Genomic DNA, 18,741 nt, shown 5'->3' with positions numbered 1-18,741 from the left:
ACAGTGTAACCCATGGTGCCGATTACATCTGCTGTTGGGCCAAAAAAGTATTTCTGGTCATCTTTGCACCTCCTTGTGACCTGTGTATCAGTATTTTTTTTTCTTGTTCGAGGTATGTTTAACAAAATTTTCTTTAACAAAATGGCTCACATTCAAACTAGATGATTCAAAATATGGTATCATTTAAATTAACAGACTCAATATGTGGAGTTTCTTTCCCTTTGTACAAATAAAATTATAAAAAGAAAATGAAGGTATTATAGTGAAAAAACAATGACTGTTCTTGTTTATCTCAAACTTTATTTGTAAAGAAAGGGCAAAAAAATAAAAATATCACTTTTACAAAATGTCTAGGACCAGAAACAAAACTTTTGTTTCCGGGCCTTAATATGCACTATTTTCTAATCGCAAGAGATCTAGGTTTACCACAAATAATAACCTTGATTCTTAAAAACCAAAGTTTATAAATCAATGAAATCAATTCTCTTATCCTGAAATTGAATTCTGTGGAACGTCTGTTTTCTGCATGAGAGACCTTTTGTAAATATCATGGGTTCATGTGAAACAGTAATGCCAGGATCAAGAGTAAATTTGGGTGTTCCGTGTAAACATTCATAGTATTGATATACATTTAATGGATGACGTGACAGATGAAATGGACTTGGGCCGGATAGTTGAACTGACTGTACAGACTGATGAATATAGATGATATATCCCACCGAAGAAAGAGAATTTTTTACCATTTACCGGTATGATTAGATTCAGAACATTTTCAATTTTAAGGGTGTATATGGCCAGTGACCCTATTACTCCCATGAAACCAAGTTTCAGTGTACATGTACTTTATCCATGATTTTGCTAAACTGATATCATAAAAAAATCAAATGTTATGCTTTGTCTATTCTTTCACAGTGTTTTTAAATGAATTGAGACCGTTTTAAAATCACAACAATGCTCCAATACACACTGTGAGGCAACTGTCAAAGTTCTTTTGAAGAACATAATACCATTACTATCCTTCCCCACACGAATGCAAACATCTAGCTGTCTTGATGGCTGGACAGTTCAAAACAGGCGGCAAAATCCCATGTGACTTAAGAATAAGCTTCAGTACAACATGAACTGAAAACAAAACAATCACTTGCTTTTTGTGCTTTTAATTTCTTTTCTCTGTGTTATTAAATTTTTTACTTTTCTGACTGAAATTTCTCAAGAGGCTCAGAGCTAGTATTAGTCAGAGTAAGTGCAGTTCTCCACTCATTTCCTCCCCTATACTGATTGTTAGATTGCATTTACTGTGAATTACTGCAATAATCAGCTTTTCCAGCATTTTACATTAATTCAATGACTGTTGATTTTGTTAAATCAGCGTAGCAGTATAGTCGGTTTGTTTCCAGTTTGCTTGATTCTTTTCCCTCCATTTGTTTATGCTATTACTGTCAAATCAATGGAATCAATCACATCAAATCAGGAATTTTGTTCAGGAATTTTGGACGTTAAATACAAACTATTAAACGCATCTCCTACTGTGATACTTCAGTGTATTTTGAAATATCTTTCTGACTTGGTTTCTTCAGATATTTATTGCTTTGCTTATAGAATAAATGATTCAAATATTTTCCAGCGTATTCTTCAATTTCCTATTTTTTCATGGAAAAACCTAACCATCCTCAATTGACTTTGTAATTTTTTAGTACTTACTAGTCATGAAAAACGACCTTAAATACCCAGAAAATAGTTGTGTGTACATAATGTCCCTGTAATTCATAAAACAAATTTTCAATGTCTACTGGTGATGATGATGCAATAAATTTCTCTGACATTTCTCCATGACACAGATTCGTAGGCGGAATACACTGAGCTGAGAATGAACAGGTGTAAATCTGTAGAGTCATTTTAACGTTCATTCCGTTCTCATTCCTACACATCCCTCATGATTACAATGTGTTATTATAGTCTCCATGTCACAAATATGGAGAATAGTTAGTTTCATTCTGTCAGGAGATGCCTTGTCACGTACAGAACACTAATGACACAACGCTGGTAAACTCACTCTACCACTGTGTTGAAGTTAAATCCCTCATGGTTATAATGTGTATTTTCAGTCTAAATTTTCATAAAGTAAGCTGCACAGGAGTGGAACTCAGTAAAATCTCATCAAATTTCCAAAGGTGAATTCCAAGAAATGGCACAAACAAAACGAACCTACTCCAAATACATTTGTATGTAGACCTGATCAACTCTTGAGGCAATTGAAATAACATTCACTCATCTACCGGTAGATGGGCTAGATCTACTGTACCAAGTATTAATGATAACTTGGACAGCTGGAATTACTTAACACAAAATACACCAAGAGCCTAAATATACCATACTCTGCACTGTACACTGCACATCACAGCCTGCAATGAACATGTACTGCATATCACAGACAAGACTGCACATGCACATCACAGCCTACATTGTACACTGTACCGGTATTATCACAGCCTTAACTGTACACATCACAGCCAACACTGTGTACAAAACACATCACAGCCCGCACTCTACACAATATGTCACTTTCATTCTCGATCTCAGGTCAATGAAAATAATAAAGAGAAAAAATATACCAGTATAACTACTTGACGACCCTAAACCTACATGTATGATGTACAGCCACAGTGTTGCAGCCAGGAATGTTAAACCAGGGGACATTACCATTTATTTTTGGGGACATTTTGCACATTTTGGGAACAACATGCGTCAGCTGTCAATCAAATTGTATTATTTTATTTTATTGTAAATTAGTTTTACAAAAGAAAATTCAAGGTACCACGATCGCATCGCTATTGTAACAGTATACTGTATCTGTCTCCAATCAGACCTCAGTCGGACTACAACCAATTGCAAGTGCAGCATTTTAGTTACTTTAATCACAGCTTTGAAAGTACGTAAATATAAGCCGCAAAATAATCATGCAAAACAAAGGCATCGTCAATAACATACACTGTATATTACTTGCAGACTACACCCATTGAACACAGTCAATTAACAAGTGTGTCCGAGGTGACCCACAGTGTGCGAGAATAAGGGACAACGGGTTCCGTTTTGGGGACATTGTCGCAAGGGCGCGTCCTGGCTGCAACACTGCAGCCAAGAAGACTTGCCTTCTTAGATACAGCTGATTACATGAATTTATACTCAATGTTGTTACATGCTTGGATGTACATCATAATGTGCATGCACTGATTGAAAAAGGAACATCAGGAAATTTTCTGGTCCAGTGAACCACACACAGACTAAGTTGCCAAGGTTACCAGCTCAATGACACCCATGGAAAATAATCCTGGATGTAGGATAATTGCAGTAAACTGTAATGGAAGGGCAAAACAAAGATGGCTATTCAAACAGTTCAAATGTGTTCCTAGCTATCGTCAGCTATACTTGTACAATATGATAAAACATTACAGACTTACATGTAGTTACTATGGCAATTATCTCGAAATAAAGGACCATTGTTGAAATGAGTATATATATATATATATATATATATATATATATATATATATATATATATATATATATATATATATATATATACATACATACATACATATATATATATATATATATATATACACACACACACACACACACACACACACACACACACACACAGACGCACACACTGGTATACATATACACATATGTACATACATTCATACATGTATGCATGTATATATGTATGTGTTTGAGTGTCTGTCAGTCTGACTGTACATGTACATGTGTCGAAAATGGCAAGATTGACATCATGTTAAATGCACAGAAAAAAATTAATGAATTTGAAATTTATGTCAGAAATTTTACATGACGAAACATGCCATTTAATACAGTAAATGATATTTCAAATGGACAAAAGAAATTTCAGAGCTAAAACTTGACCTGTCCTGGGTTGACATTCAACAGTATCTTCTGATGAGTTGAGATGATAATCTGTGAGTGTGACAAGGTGAGCAGCTGATGTTTATCTCACTCTGTTCAAAATTAAAGCTCATTATCAGCCTGGCAATTCCTGCAAATTTGATCTGTATAACTACAGTAATTTAGGGAAAAGCTATGTGAATACTGTGTTCTGTCATCAAAATGTACGCCACTAAAATATTTATACAACCCAAAATAATATTGCAGATGTAATTTGAAGAGCACTGCTCAGCTTCAAGGTTGTGAATATTCTGTTCGAACAAAAGTGAACTTGAAAACATAACCTTGAGAGAGCAGTGATTCATGTTTCTTTGTTCTGAATGCACTGAGGTACATTCATCATCAGAACAGAACACTTATTTCTGTGAAGAAACATACGCATGCAATTTGACAACAGTAGTATCAGCCGGGCACACACACCGATTCCTATCCTGGCATGATAAAACTGAACTTGACGCCATGATATCATAATAAAGACAACTAACATTTATTTTCTTATTCATTCAAGCAGTGGCTTTATTCATGAAAATAATTTTCAGCATCAATTTGTCGTGCCTTGCAGATGTGCCAATGGTGTGAATCAGTTGATCCATGTTCTCTCTACCCTGGAGAAGTCAATTCTTAATCAAGGCAAAATGCACTGAAGGAAAGCTTTCACAATCATGAATATATTGTAATTCTTTACTGGCCTACAACTACTTATATAGATTCATTTTGAACCTGTGGCCAAAATTGAGTTTTCATCCCCCACCGAATGACGTTCGAGTTTCAAAAGCCAGTACATTTCAGATAAATTACATCCTGATCCAGAAATCTGCATCATGAACTCTGATTAGTCAAAACATTTAAACATATTTTCTACACGCATAATTCCCTCAATGAACATTTAGCAGATCAGCACATCAAAGGGGCACTTTTCTGATGCATCAAAGGGGCACTTCTCCTTTGATGCAGTATCTATCCTTCACTTCAAACTCAAAACTACTTCAAAACCACTCAGTTTTCAGTTTGAATGAGGCCATGATACTGGATTATCAAAAATAATAATATCATACACCTTTATGATCTGTTTTTGCCTGAGAGGGTATATGACCATCATCAACATGGAAGGATTCTTGAAGAAGGATGATTAATCCAAAACACAAAGAAAAGATGTACCATTAGTACTATTATCAAGAGATAGAACAGATAGGTCATCATGATGTGGGTATGACACATTTCCTAGCGACAGCATTCAAACATGGAGAGATAAACATCCGGATTTTGTGTCCTGTTCAATATTGAAAGTACCAGTATACTAGGAAGTGTACACTGCTATTTCAGCTATGTGAATGGTTTAATATTACAATATGCTACATTATAATCTGATACCCTTGAGACAATTCTTTCAATTTATCAAATGAAATCAAGATCCAAATGTGGGTTTATCATGCTGATCAGTGTTTCACTGTTGGTGCAAAATGATCCTTCAAGAAAAATGAAAATATATTCACAGTGAAAGGCTAATTTGGAAAGTATCAAATTTACTTAAGAGGTATATTGTAGTATCTAGAACCCATTCAAATCATTGTAATGAGGGCTGTTAATTTAGATCAATGCAAAGCTGGTCAGAGCAATCAGAGTAGTTACTTTATTTCAAAACACAGCCCATAATAGAAACCTTTGGAAATCTTACAGAATAGCTTTCAAACTCCCTCACAATAGCTCTGGCAGATACAATCTAACTCACATCCTGTTCAGAGAAGAAATGTATGCAAGGTTTCCACACACAGTGATAAATATGGCTTGGGGGGTGTGCAAGAAGGGGATAGAACCAACCAACTAAAGTCTGAAAGTACATGTTGACGCTCTATTGGAAATCCCTTGAGTTCCTGGACCATTAAAAAGTTACATTAAAATCACAAGGATTGCTGTGACCTTGAGATGTCCTTGACTTGGGTATCTTGACCATCTTTTACATTCTCTTTTCTAAATATTGCACTCACTGTGCTTGTGAAATCTACACTGACTGTGCATATTGATTTTACATGAGTTTTTATGTCACGCAAAAATTGGGACTCATATTTTGATTTGATTACATGCATCATATATTAGTTTAACTTTTGGCATTTTCTGTCCGGTGATGTAGTTGACATTTACGGGGCATTTGGATAGCAGACTAGGCCGCTTCAAGCAGACCAATGACCTTTTATTTATCCAGGGTACGGTTGAGTCCTCAAGTGAATTTACGATGTACATCTGAGAGTTCTCCTCTGATCAGTGAAAAGTTCAAGAGGAAATCAATGGGAAAAGAGCCCATTAAATGAACTTACAAAACATCATGATTGCTATGCCATGAACTTTAAACTTCGTGGACGTGATATTCATCTCTATTTTGTTTGACATTGAAAGGAAGCAGGCGTGGGATGAGAAAGCAAAACAGGGTTCAGTTTCAGAACCATGAAAATCCTTGAATGTTTAATCTTTTCTTTCCTTGGTATAAATAAAAAACAGCTCATAAAAGTCGTTTTCATATGAGTTACATATCGAAATATTCCAATAGACGGATGGCAGAGGACCACCATTTTCAATATCATGCTTCGGTAATTTAGATAACGCCTTTTCATCTTGATAACATTTTCATGACCAATGAATCGACTTAACTATTCATGGTATACATAATGTATTCATGCATATAGAGAGATCCCCTTCTACGGATACATGTATGCCACTGCAGTAGAAAATTGTATCCTAAATTTTGCTCATCAAAACATCCTACACTTTGGTTGATCATAAACTAGTACTTTCAGTCACCAAACATGCTGGTTGCATGACATTCTGTTCAGAAATACATAAATAAACAGATTGTGACTTACATGACTTTGTAGCATTATAAACGAGCACACAAATTTTCACAATTCAAGGAAAGAAATTCACCATTTCATGCTTCACATAAACCTCTGAACTGACTCACATAGCCTAATGAACTTTTATTTCTGAGAGCTATAAGTCACAGGAATACATCAGAAGAGAACAAATGACATATGTCTGATGGATTGCCATCCCTATTTGATGGCTGTGATGAGTTTGATAACACTAGCCATTGTGGTAACCAAGGTTGCTATCAAATTTAATATAAAAGGTATAGGCATGATGTAAGTGCTGAAAAGCCTGACAAGATTCAATTTCCTGTCTTCTGCAAACTGATGAACTACTGCCGGTAAGTACAAAGAACTCATGCGTCAAACTATAATATGGAAATACAACAGCCATGAATAGGTGACGGAACTTGGATTTTTTATGACACACAAAATTTTGTCAGGAGAAAAAAAACATAATGCATAATAGCATAAGTCTGAAGTGCTTCCATTGATGAAAGTATGAGGTTAATTCAAGATTGAAATGACTCAAAATGACAGAGACTGTAGGCTATTTGACTGTACATAATTTTTAGGCACATTTTTTGACATTTGCTGGTAGAAAATGTAAAACAAGAGCCATGATTCAAAATGAGTCAACTGAACCACACTGCAGGCTTTTTGCCATAATACACACATTTTAAAAATATTAACGACTGAACTGAATGGTTTCTTTCATGTTTGCAAATATGTCAAATTCTTACTACATGTTACAGAGTTCATACATGTGGGAAGAGTTTGTCATGAACCACATTTACATAGCCATTACATACATGTAACCACGTGATAATTAAAATCGCTCACTCACATTCAAAAGTAGGACAATTACATATTATGAAAAGAAAATGTGTGAAAGATGAGGGGGTAAAGCTCAATATTTTGACAATGCATCCTGCTAACAATACACAGCTGGGAATCCTATTGGAATTTTCTAGTGTATCAAATGTATGGAAAGAATTACAAGCAATATCTTTTTTAATTATACAAGAAATACTGAGGTCATCAACAATCCGGCGATGTTATAAATAGCAAATGTTTGATAAATTTCATGTTTTATTGTATACATATTTGCATGAGTGAAATTTCAAATTGTCAACTTTGCAGGTGGCACATATTTGTTTAAAGATACTTGGGATACTTCAGAAAGCATTGTGCTATCTGTCTTTAGTCATGTCATTTCTATCCAAAAATCAAACCATCGTGTCAAAAACACAAACTGCATGTATAATATACACATACGTTTGTAAATGAATGGAGGACAAACTTAGAATTTCTCTGTTTTGAATATTTATGGAAACAGTCCCTCCACCACAGTGAAATGTTTTCTGTGCGGTAAAAATCTTTCTGTAATGAAGGGTTTTCCAAAAATTCTGTATTCTTAAATTGTGAAAGTACAACTTATAAATGTACATACCAGCATGCAAAATTTAATAGAACACTGTGTTTTAATTTAGAGATGGTAGAAACTGTAAATTCTCAATGGGTGTCATCATCAAGATCCTCCCTGTTATTATGCAGTGTTGCTATGCTATCCAGAGCTTGGGCTTTCCTTTCACATGTTCCAGCTACATTCATCTCCAGAGCCAGAACCACACATTGGGGATTTGATAAATCACAAAGCTAACACTTGAGATTTCCATGGCATTTACAGGGATACATACCTCATCTTGTATTTGACAAACACACAAATACAATTTATGTCTGGAATATTCAGGTGAGTAAATAGTACATAATATTTCTTTACTTTCAGCTTTCCTGAACACAAAACTCGAGATAAGGATTATAAGAGAGAGAGTGAGTACATAAAATGTCAACAGGCTACCTGTACATGCCTGTAATTGGCCTTCTATGCTTACACTTTCAACAAAACTGATAAATTATCAAAATTAATTGCAAGATAGTTTGATGTCATGCAAATCTAATAATATAAATAAATACAATTTTCAATGATAATCAAAATACTGAGATCAACATCCCTGATATGGGAACAAACTTTTTCTTTTATTACCGTATTTATCAGTTTCAATTGAAAAGGGAAAATTTATCTGACAGTTGTGCAGGCATTGCAAGTTTACAAATTGTCGTGTATGTTTTTTATGAAAAGAATATCTTCAACAACAAGATACTGAAACTGTGAACTGGCAAACTACGGTAAATGACAAAACTGAAATCACACAGTAGTCATTAGCAGTCTCAATAGCTAAACATAAGAACCAAATATTAACCATTAGTAGGCAAGTATACAACCCAAAAAGTGACTTGAACAGTTTAATGACCAGAAAACCAATGAAAAAATCTCATAGGAATTATCATATGAGAGCTGAAGGTATTGTACTGGATTACATTAGCCTAATTTGAGAATGGAGCAATGTCTCTTGGGGTATTGTAATGGTTGCTTGATAGATAAGAAACAGATATAGGAAAACCTAGATGATATTAAGACTCTAAATGCAACTGTGATCTTTAGCGGATTATGATATGTAGAACAACACTGCAGTAATTGTTATACCAGTGTGTTCATAACGGTATGCCACATGACTATAATAATAATAAATGCTGAATTTTTATCTTGAAATTAATTAACGTAGAGTTTCCTGATATGATGATAGTGATTTTCAGTGCGTTGGATTGATTGTACTAAAAACATTAATTTTCCACTTCCTTTTCATGAAAATTAAATTACAAACTTCTACAGACTGCTGTAGTGCTGAACAAGTCTGCTGTAAAGGAATATATTTACAGAGGCATGAACATCAAACCTGGAAAAAAGTGTATAGTTATTTCTTAAAATGGAATAAGCAATAATTGTTGACCATGCATCTTGAATTTTGGCAATATTCAAAGTACCATCCATGATCCTTGGAAATAGTCCCGTGTACAAAATGTTGCTCTCCCTTTCTCTGTGATACCCTATAGATACAGAGCTAGTAATGGTATTCATTTAAGGTACAAATGTAACTACCGTTGAGTTGATTTAATAGCATGAATCATTAGTACATTAATCACACTGCTGTCTAGGCAAGGACACAAAATGACATTAACTGCAATAAAATACGATTTCCCAGCTACCGTAAGCCTTGAAAACTTACTGAATTCAATCCTGTAAAACTGTACTTGCACAAATATGATTAATATTACACCTTGATATGATCATTTGTACGCTTTTCATTTAATATCCTGCTGACCATGAACAGATCTTCAAGAACGTTGCTAATTGAACGATTTGTAGCCGTTTCCAAAGTCGCATATCAATGTTAACTGCAAACACCTGTCATGAAGTGTCATTTCTGAGAGATTTCTCAAAGCCTACAATTCGGTTGAATTTTAACAGCATATATTATGATAATCCATTCAGCTATATGTACTTTTTTATCATGTGCAATTATTAGTAAACATAGGAAATGAGTAGGTTCGATGCTCAAAACTCTCAAGGTAATAAAAACAAAAATAGAAAATCGAAATCAGTTTTAAGTATATTAACGTCAGTTTGCCGCCCAGCAACTTTGAATTTGTAGTACATCAAAATTATTGATAATAAACTCATTCATTAGGGTCAGCTTATGAAAATTAAAATGTGGAAAACATGAAAATTTTTCAATACGTGTATGTAAATAGAGAAAAATTCTTCTCCACAAGACCAAATGTGTCTTCTTTTTTAAAAATGTATTTTAATAACTAGACAGTCAATGGGGCGGGAACAGTTCATCAATTGTTTATTGTAGACTTTAAGGAAAAAAGAATATCTGTATTGTAAAATCTTATCATAAAAGATTATGATGTGGAGCAATGATGATAAAGCAATGGATGACAGGATGTTCTACTGTTTCATAGGAAGTGACAAATATAATAAACAATTCAACACACAACAAAACATACATGTACCGGTATGTTATTTGGGTTTCAAAGATATCTCATGCCTTATTATAGCTACTGGTTATACAACAAAGTCATTTTTGTCATATTTTAGGCTTGAGTCTACAATTGCACCGATTTGTTTCTATTGTATACCTGTATTGCATTGCAAAACACTCACGTCAAAATGAACAGAAATTTGTCAGATGGAGAGCATCACAAACTACCAAGTTCGATAAGAATGTTGAATTACAATTTATGTGTTCCCATTATCAAGATAACCAAAATTTGCCAAACATTATTCAAGCTGCTGTATAAAATTGTAACACCTTATGAATTTGAATTTAACAAATTATAAAAAAGGTGGGCAAATTTTGCTCAATGCAGTATAACAAATCATGCATAAATCATAACAAATACATAATTGCTTTGATTGCAATCATCTGGCAAGGACGTAAACTTTTCTGAAAAGCGTTCTCTTGTCCCTGACAGTGAATTTGGCCTGCTACTTCTATTTTGTTGACTATGATAAACTTCACCTTCTGTTATATCTGATTTGAACATTCATCTTCTGCAATACAGCATGTAATGATTTTCAAGTAAAATGTCAATAACAAAGCAATATATTTTGTTACAGCAGGTTCACAATTCCTTGTTAAACAGCTGTACAGCTGGAATGCAAAAATCAATAATATCATTTGCTGTTGTTGTTTGTTCATTATTTCTCTTCTCAGTGGATGAATTCTAGCTGCATATGCAGATGGAGAGGTTCATAAAAGTTTGCATTCATTTTTCACAGTGATAGTTTCGCTCCTCGACCAATTTCTTACAGTTCACATCTGCTTCTAACCCAAAGTCCAATTTTAAAAAAATATCATGGTAACCACGTTTCAGAGGTTTTGCTTCAGATTAATTTGCATTTGTTGTTACCATAGAAACATTTCAGACCAAAGGCACATTTTGGGATGAACAAAGGTCACTGTTGAATTTTGGTCACAAACAAATTGACCTACCTTGACGCTGACGAGACGATGATGGTTCTACTGGCATTCATGTGAACTCAGATATACCAGCACATTTTGTATTTCATTCACAAACAGAAATCATGTCTCCTCAGATCTTGAAAATGGTATCTACCGGTATACCATACTTTATGGGGTTATTCCAATACATTCTATGATTACCATTATGAATGGTAGAATTCATTTGATTTCATGACTGACCATAAAGATTTGCTCAAAGCATAATGTAGCCATGATGGCACCTGCAGCATTTACTGTACAAGAGGGTGTGTCGATCTGTCATGTTGATGGAAAATCTTTAACGGGTTTTGTCACTATGATTTCAGGAAAAATACTTCGCAAAAATTAGTGTTATGAGGCTGTAACTTACAATCAGTAATGTTCCTAAATGCCCTAGCTGTGTTTTGCCAATTTTTTTTTATATGCACAATCTTTTTTATTGTTAAAAATGGTTATGATGTAAAATAGCCTATCTGGTCAATGATATTGTAAGCGGCATGTTGCACTTACGATATTGTACATAATATTTTTGTTACAGAATAGTATCTCATTTTAGTACAACCACAACTGTTTGACCACGTTTCATGTGCGGAAACAATCTGTGCACAGATTGTGTGCAGGTGTGCAATTTTCTTAATAAAGCATTTTGTATGAAATTTTGTTATTTACAACATCTAGCACTGAACTCTGCAGCCCTAAACTGATCAATTTCCTTGAAATTTTGAATGGTTGAGTACTCTTCCGTACAATACCATGAAATTTCTTGTCACTGACACCTTTTGACCTGTTAAATTGACAACTATAATATACATCAATCTGATCTAAAATTCAGAAATCCCACTATCATTTCTTCCCTGGTGTTGCGTGGTATATTTATTTTTACTACCCAGTATTAACAAATACTGTTCTGTAATAGGAGGTTACAAATGACCATCATAGTGACAACAAACAATAATAAATTATTCTCCAGATTCCAGCTTTCAACCATGAAACATTGCTAGATCCTGTATGTTTGACGTGGCACAGTACTGTTTTGTATTTTTCACGTATAAAATCATGAAAAATACATCAGGAAAAAATTCAATTTTTCCATCTCAAATATTTGAAATAACCAATTAACCATGGAGATTGATAGGTATGTTTGCATGTCTGTGCATGTGTTTGACTTTCAGCTGACACTGATCTGTCTGATCTAATATATTGACTTGAGAATATTTTAACCTTTACTGAAAATAAACAATACTCAAAAAAAAATTTTTACTCTTTGAAAAGTATTCAATTTTTTACCATAATGCAATTATTTTTCGTACTTTAGACTTTCAATAAATAATACTTTGATGATAGAAAAAAGGAAAAGACTGACATAGATGAATGATGGTGTTTGTAACCCACCCAGAGACTAGAAATAGAATGGACTGTGACCTGTTTAATAGCAAAGCTACATTACCCATCATGCACTCTGTCTACCATTAAACAGGGCAGGTTTTTGTCCTCCCTTACTTCACTAGTATCAAAATGTTCAATTTGTTGAAATGTTGAACAAAAGCGTATTTCATCCAAAACTTTTCCATTTTCCATGGAATCATAACCTAATGCAATCATAGAGCCGTTTTTCTCGAGGGTCTATGATGCAATTCAGTTTGTCCAATTTTATCAGTTCGAAAAATAAAGGCCAAAAATCTCATTTTTATTTGAAGATACTTGCAGTAGTGGTAATCACTAGAAAAATATTTGAAGAACATACATTCTCAGTATCTATCATATTGACAAGGTAATTTCAGATCAATTCTATTCCCATATCAGAGTTGTATACTGATATTGCTGTGAGCATGTGAAAACAGCCACTTCAATTTCAATAGCACTGCAGGTACAGTACATCAGGTCAACTGTCCTCAAATTGAAATATAGTATGTGAACTATGAGTTAATCATGTCAACTGTTGACCTGAACAATCATTAGTATAGCACATTTCCTGACTTGAAAAAAAAATTTGACTCCAAATTTACATGTTTTATGTCATTGGTCATTATCCGTAAATGGTCGGTGTTAGCCACAAGCTTGTAAACATCACTGCTGAATTGAGAATTCTGCTTGGATATTAATTGTAAAATATGTTGTTTCTATATTCTAATGTGCACCCTGTGAGAAAAAGACGAAATCAATATGTCCAACCTCTCTGCAAAGGTGACAAAAAGTTATTAACATGGACTTTTATTCCATTTTTGAAATAAGCTGTTTTTCTATTATGATAAAATATATCTTAAAGCAAACCTGCCACAAACAGCCGTTGGATCCTGCTAATTTTAAAAACCAATGTTATTCTTATCGCATTCATGAATGTAAATCTATGCTTCTCTCAAACACAAAGAAAAGGAAAATAATTCAACACCAACTGTTGTCTCAGACGAAATATTGGTCAAGCTGCAATACGTAAGTTTTTTACCTCCGTATTACAATTTTACTATCTACTGCATATAATTTTAACTAGTTGCAAATTTTCCTTTCAGTTGGATTAAGAAAAACCAGACAGGCTTGAGAAAACACTGTTGTCTATCACTCCGACGACCTCAAAGGAATATTGCCTACATGTACATGTTATAATCTTCAGATGTTCGCTGTCATTGAACCGATGCATGATCCCAATTACATGTACTTCATGAGAACACTGAATGATCATTATTCAAATGACTGAACTGAAATAAAAGCGGCATCATCACCTGAACAAAGAAATTAAATTAGCATAAAAGGATTAATGACAGAAAGGAATTCATTAATATGTATGTACAACAGGAAAAAAGTGAACCACAGCTAGAATAAATTTTTAAAGCAAAACAAGGATGGGGTGTCAATGATCAATTCTATATTTCCAGTATCCTGATTGACATACTGCTGAAACTCTCTCTGTATACTTTTTTCTGAATAACCCTTTGAGTGTCAAAGTTCATTTTCATTGCCTTTATAAAATATAACCAAGACATTGTTTTTGCCGATCAAGACAATTCTTTTCAGATTATCCCCAAAAATTTTGATTGAAAACTGTAGCCGATGAAAAGTTATGTCAATTTGGTCCAAACTATCAAAAAAATTGCTGAAAAATTGATTAAAACTGATAAAATGTTGCACTAAAAATTTGGTTGGAAGAATTACAGCACTCAAAGGGTTGACATCAAAACTGGTTCATTACATCATGGCCAATTCTACCGGTATAGTAGATGATGTTCTTGATGCTTTTATATAAAGTGGAGCAAGTGGTGTTGTGCAAACAGTTATTTGGTTTAGAGGATAATAAAATTAGGGGATTATAGACAATTGAGAAAGAAAAAATTTCATATCGCCCCAGTTTCCTAAAGTGGAACAGTTGCTGTGTTTTATTTATGAACAGAACTTCTCTCAGATCCACTTGCAAATTTACTTGTTGATGTTTCACTGAATTTTCTCCCTGGGAAAAACTTGGCAGCAAAAACTTTGTAAAGAAGAAACATTTTTCCTTCCCTGCTTCACACAATTGCATTGCTATTATCTGTGACTGATGTTGGAGGGTAAATTCATTTTAGAGGACTTTTAGAAGATGATATAAAACATATTGTACGCGTCATGAATTTATTATCAGCACCAAAACTAAACTGAGTAACTTTCCATGAATATGATAAATTTCAAACCAGTTACTCCTCTTGATGAAATGAGTAAGGCATTGAAACTTATGAATTCAAACACAACCTATTAAACTTACATGTATGCCTCTCTGCAGTAATATCAATAAATAATACGTTATATGGCAATCTCCTGGGGATTATCGATTGCATTCTCCAAAATGATCTACAAGATGTTCACACTTCATGTGATAAGTATAACACAAACAAAACCATAAAGAATGTGTCTCTAGCATTGGCATTCTATCATTTCATAGTCATACAGAGAAGTTGAAAATTCTCTTTTGGAAGTGAATATAGTACTTGAATTAACAGGGTTTGATGATATGACATATTGTCAGCAAAAGCGAACTCTTTCATTGCCACCTAATGTTCTCTTCTCATTATTTTCATCGCAATTAACATATGCATAGATCTATGTAGAGATGGGATTGAAAGAGTTAAGTAACCCTGGAATTCACATTATAGTGGATTTACATTTCAATATATTGTGATCCAAGATAATTGTTATTGTAATTAGGGAAATCATAGAAAACATGTCTTGCTGTTCTGAAAATTGCTATACCACTAATATTCACAAAGGCATACAACTATGACAGTTGTCAATGCAAAAAATTCCTGATGACCAGTTTCTAGCCAGTGAATGAGTGAAAATATTCTACATTATTACATAAATATATAAAAACATAATTTCTAGTTTTCAAGCAGTCATCAATATTTAAAAGTTTCCTGATGATTATATTTTCATATTATATTATATAAAAGGACTGTCTGAAATGAAAATGGCTGAACTCTAGACAGGAAATTGTGTTCATCAAAAGACTGCTGAGAACGGTGGTTGGGAGTCTTGTTTAAGGTAAGGGCACTTGTCCAAATCATGTTCTATTACATACTGCCAGGCTCAGTACACATAGTTTTATCAAAGGATGCTAGTTTACATTGTAAACCTTCAATCTCCATTTCCCTCTTTTGAAGGCCTGCTTTGCTATCGTGAACAATACAACTGGCCAAAACCATGTTGGTGAAAATGTTAACAATCACATTTGTGTTGCTGAATAAAGATGTCAGTTGATTGGGTGTGTTACCCAGACTAAGTAAAACCAGTCTAATCTGAACCGTAAGAGCACTAAAATATCTCTTGTGCCGTATTACAACAATCTCTATTAACAGTACATATCTCCTTCAGAGGTTATCTAGAGCCAACTTCAATGACTGTACAAACCAGTGTGGCGAGATATTGCTTTGTCACTCCTTTGGAATATATTGTCCACAAACTTCTTTCAACTTGTCTGTACAGAAGACGGCATACAAGGTGTATACAGCTCTGAGGTCACCAAACTATTGTGTACAGTATCAGCATTGGCCAACAACAAACTGTCAATATATTCACAAATGCCTTGTATGCAACTTCTTTTTGATTTTTCCAACATTTATCTTTTACTCCCTAGCGTATGCACATGATATGTAACTTCAATTTTGAGACAATATATTAATAGTAATCATTCCCACTGAAACATTCCAGGTTATCAAAATTTATATTCAAACTAATGATCCAGCGACAATGGTACATATGTAATATTTTCTATTGCCTTTGTAAAAACCATTGAAATGTCAAAAGACCTCAGCGATTTTTGTCTCAAATCACACACTACAGTGCATAGTCCCGCAGTGAAGTTTATACAACTCATGTGTGGAGAGGATTGAAACGCAGAGAGGTTGGCACATCGGGTCATGGACATACAAGAAGTACCTGTTTTCATTTTTCACCTGTCTTATTTTACTGCCTGTAACTTCAACAATAGACCCTGGAGTGAGAGGGCCGAGGGTCTATGCTGTAAGCTTCGTAGCAGACACCCTAAAACTATCTTAAAATTTATTTGAGACGACAAGTCTCAGTGATTCATGAAAATTGAAATGCAAACACGTACAACGAAGTCATGTGGGGACTCACAGCACTGGTAAGTTCATAACAGGTATGGAACGGAAGGAGGGGGGATTGTATCCTGCACTCAGTTCACGCCAGGACAAACTGGCAGAAAAGGCAACGAAACACACAGAAACAATCTCCGCGAATTGCAAAAACAGGTGGTACTATATACTGGAATCTATCGTATTTCCACATGTACACTGATTCCGGAGACCATTCACGGTTACTCTAACCCGATCTGACAACAGTGCAGTGCTAGTGAACGGACGCTAAAAATACACAACACACCCGTATACGTTGACAAGTCCATACGGTTGATACGGGCAATATTGCCGAAATATTTATAACGCGATCGTTACAGAGCTCTGACAGAAAATTCACGGTCTCTCTGACAGTCAGCAGTATAAATCAACTTCGGAATGAGTGCAGTTTTCACTACTATCTTTACGCAGAGCAGTACTATTTCCGGAAAATATTGTGAATGGAATCACTTTTCAATCGGAGGTTAATAAAGCAGACGATCATCAGTCGTGACGATACGATGATAGAGACGTAGAAATTTTCATTTCTGTACTTACGTTTCACCGGAACACCTTCTGTGGAATGACCTGGTACATTGAGAAGTATTGTGGTAAAAACGAGGAGAGATAGAACGATCTTCGAGGCCATTTTATCATTAAAAATATCCATACATTCCTCATCAATAGTGTTCGCGATCGTTGAGCTTCCTTAGGCCTCCATGATAGTCCTCTGACGTCAGGGTGTGTTGTGGCATTGTGGGAAAATGTTAATCAACTGGGCTGGTGACGTCATGACCACCTGTAAATTATGCCAGCCCACTGCGTCAACTAACAACTTAGCAAGTTTATACTTTTGTGATGCATATTTCGAATCGAAAGCTGGTAAGGAAACGAAAGTCTTGGTAAAATCGGCTTAAGCATTCATCTTTTCACAAACAAACATGGCAAACAACATTAATATTTCTACCATTCTTGTTGAGTTGATGAAAACAAATGGAAATGACAATTTCTCTGAGTTTCTATATTCCACTTAATAATCAAAGAACAAATAACGACCGATCATAAGCCATAAGCCATTGAACACCCGAAAAAAGCAAGTGTTTCCTATTGAAAACTATGCGCAAGCTCTTGCAATATTGCAAAAGTGAACAACGTTTTTGTTATAGTTTCGGAGAGATTTTCAACTCAAGGTGGCGCAATTTATATGACGTGTACCATTCAAAGCTCTCTTGCAGGCTTCTGCGAAAAATCTCTTCAGGGATGGACCATTTGATTTCAGGGGGAGGATGGATGAAATGTTTATGGCAACAATTATTTTCACTCATCCTGGCAGCAATTTTTTCCAAAGGTTACCTTGAAACATTTTTGGGGGGCCAGTAGAGTCAAAGCAATCTTTTTTACCAAAAACAA

General features: G+C 34.6%; 1 protein-coding gene across 1 annotated transcript in view; it reads right to left on the bottom strand.

The window, feature by feature from the left end:
- Positions 1 to 18,086, bottom strand: part of LOC139152608 (neural proliferation differentiation and control protein 1-like) — a 99,503-nt gene extending 81,417 nt beyond the window's left edge. Inside the window, exon 1 of the mRNA XM_070725847.1 lies at positions 17,890 to 18,086. Coding sequence (XP_070581948.1) covers positions 17,890 to 18,001 — 112 coding nt within the window. The 5' untranslated portion in view covers positions 18,002 to 18,086. The remainder of the gene's footprint in view (positions 1 to 17,889) is intronic.
- Between the last annotated feature and the right edge of the window lie 655 nt (positions 18,087 to 18,741).

The sequence above is a fragment of the Ptychodera flava genome, chromosome 16, assembly GCF_041260155.1.
Source record: "Ptychodera flava strain L36383 chromosome 16, AS_Pfla_20210202, whole genome shotgun sequence".
Classification (NCBI taxonomy): Eukaryota; Metazoa; Hemichordata; class Enteropneusta; family Ptychoderidae; genus Ptychodera; species Ptychodera flava.
Note: the sequence above shows the minus strand (reverse complement) of the source record. Positions and strands in the feature narration are given on the sequence as shown.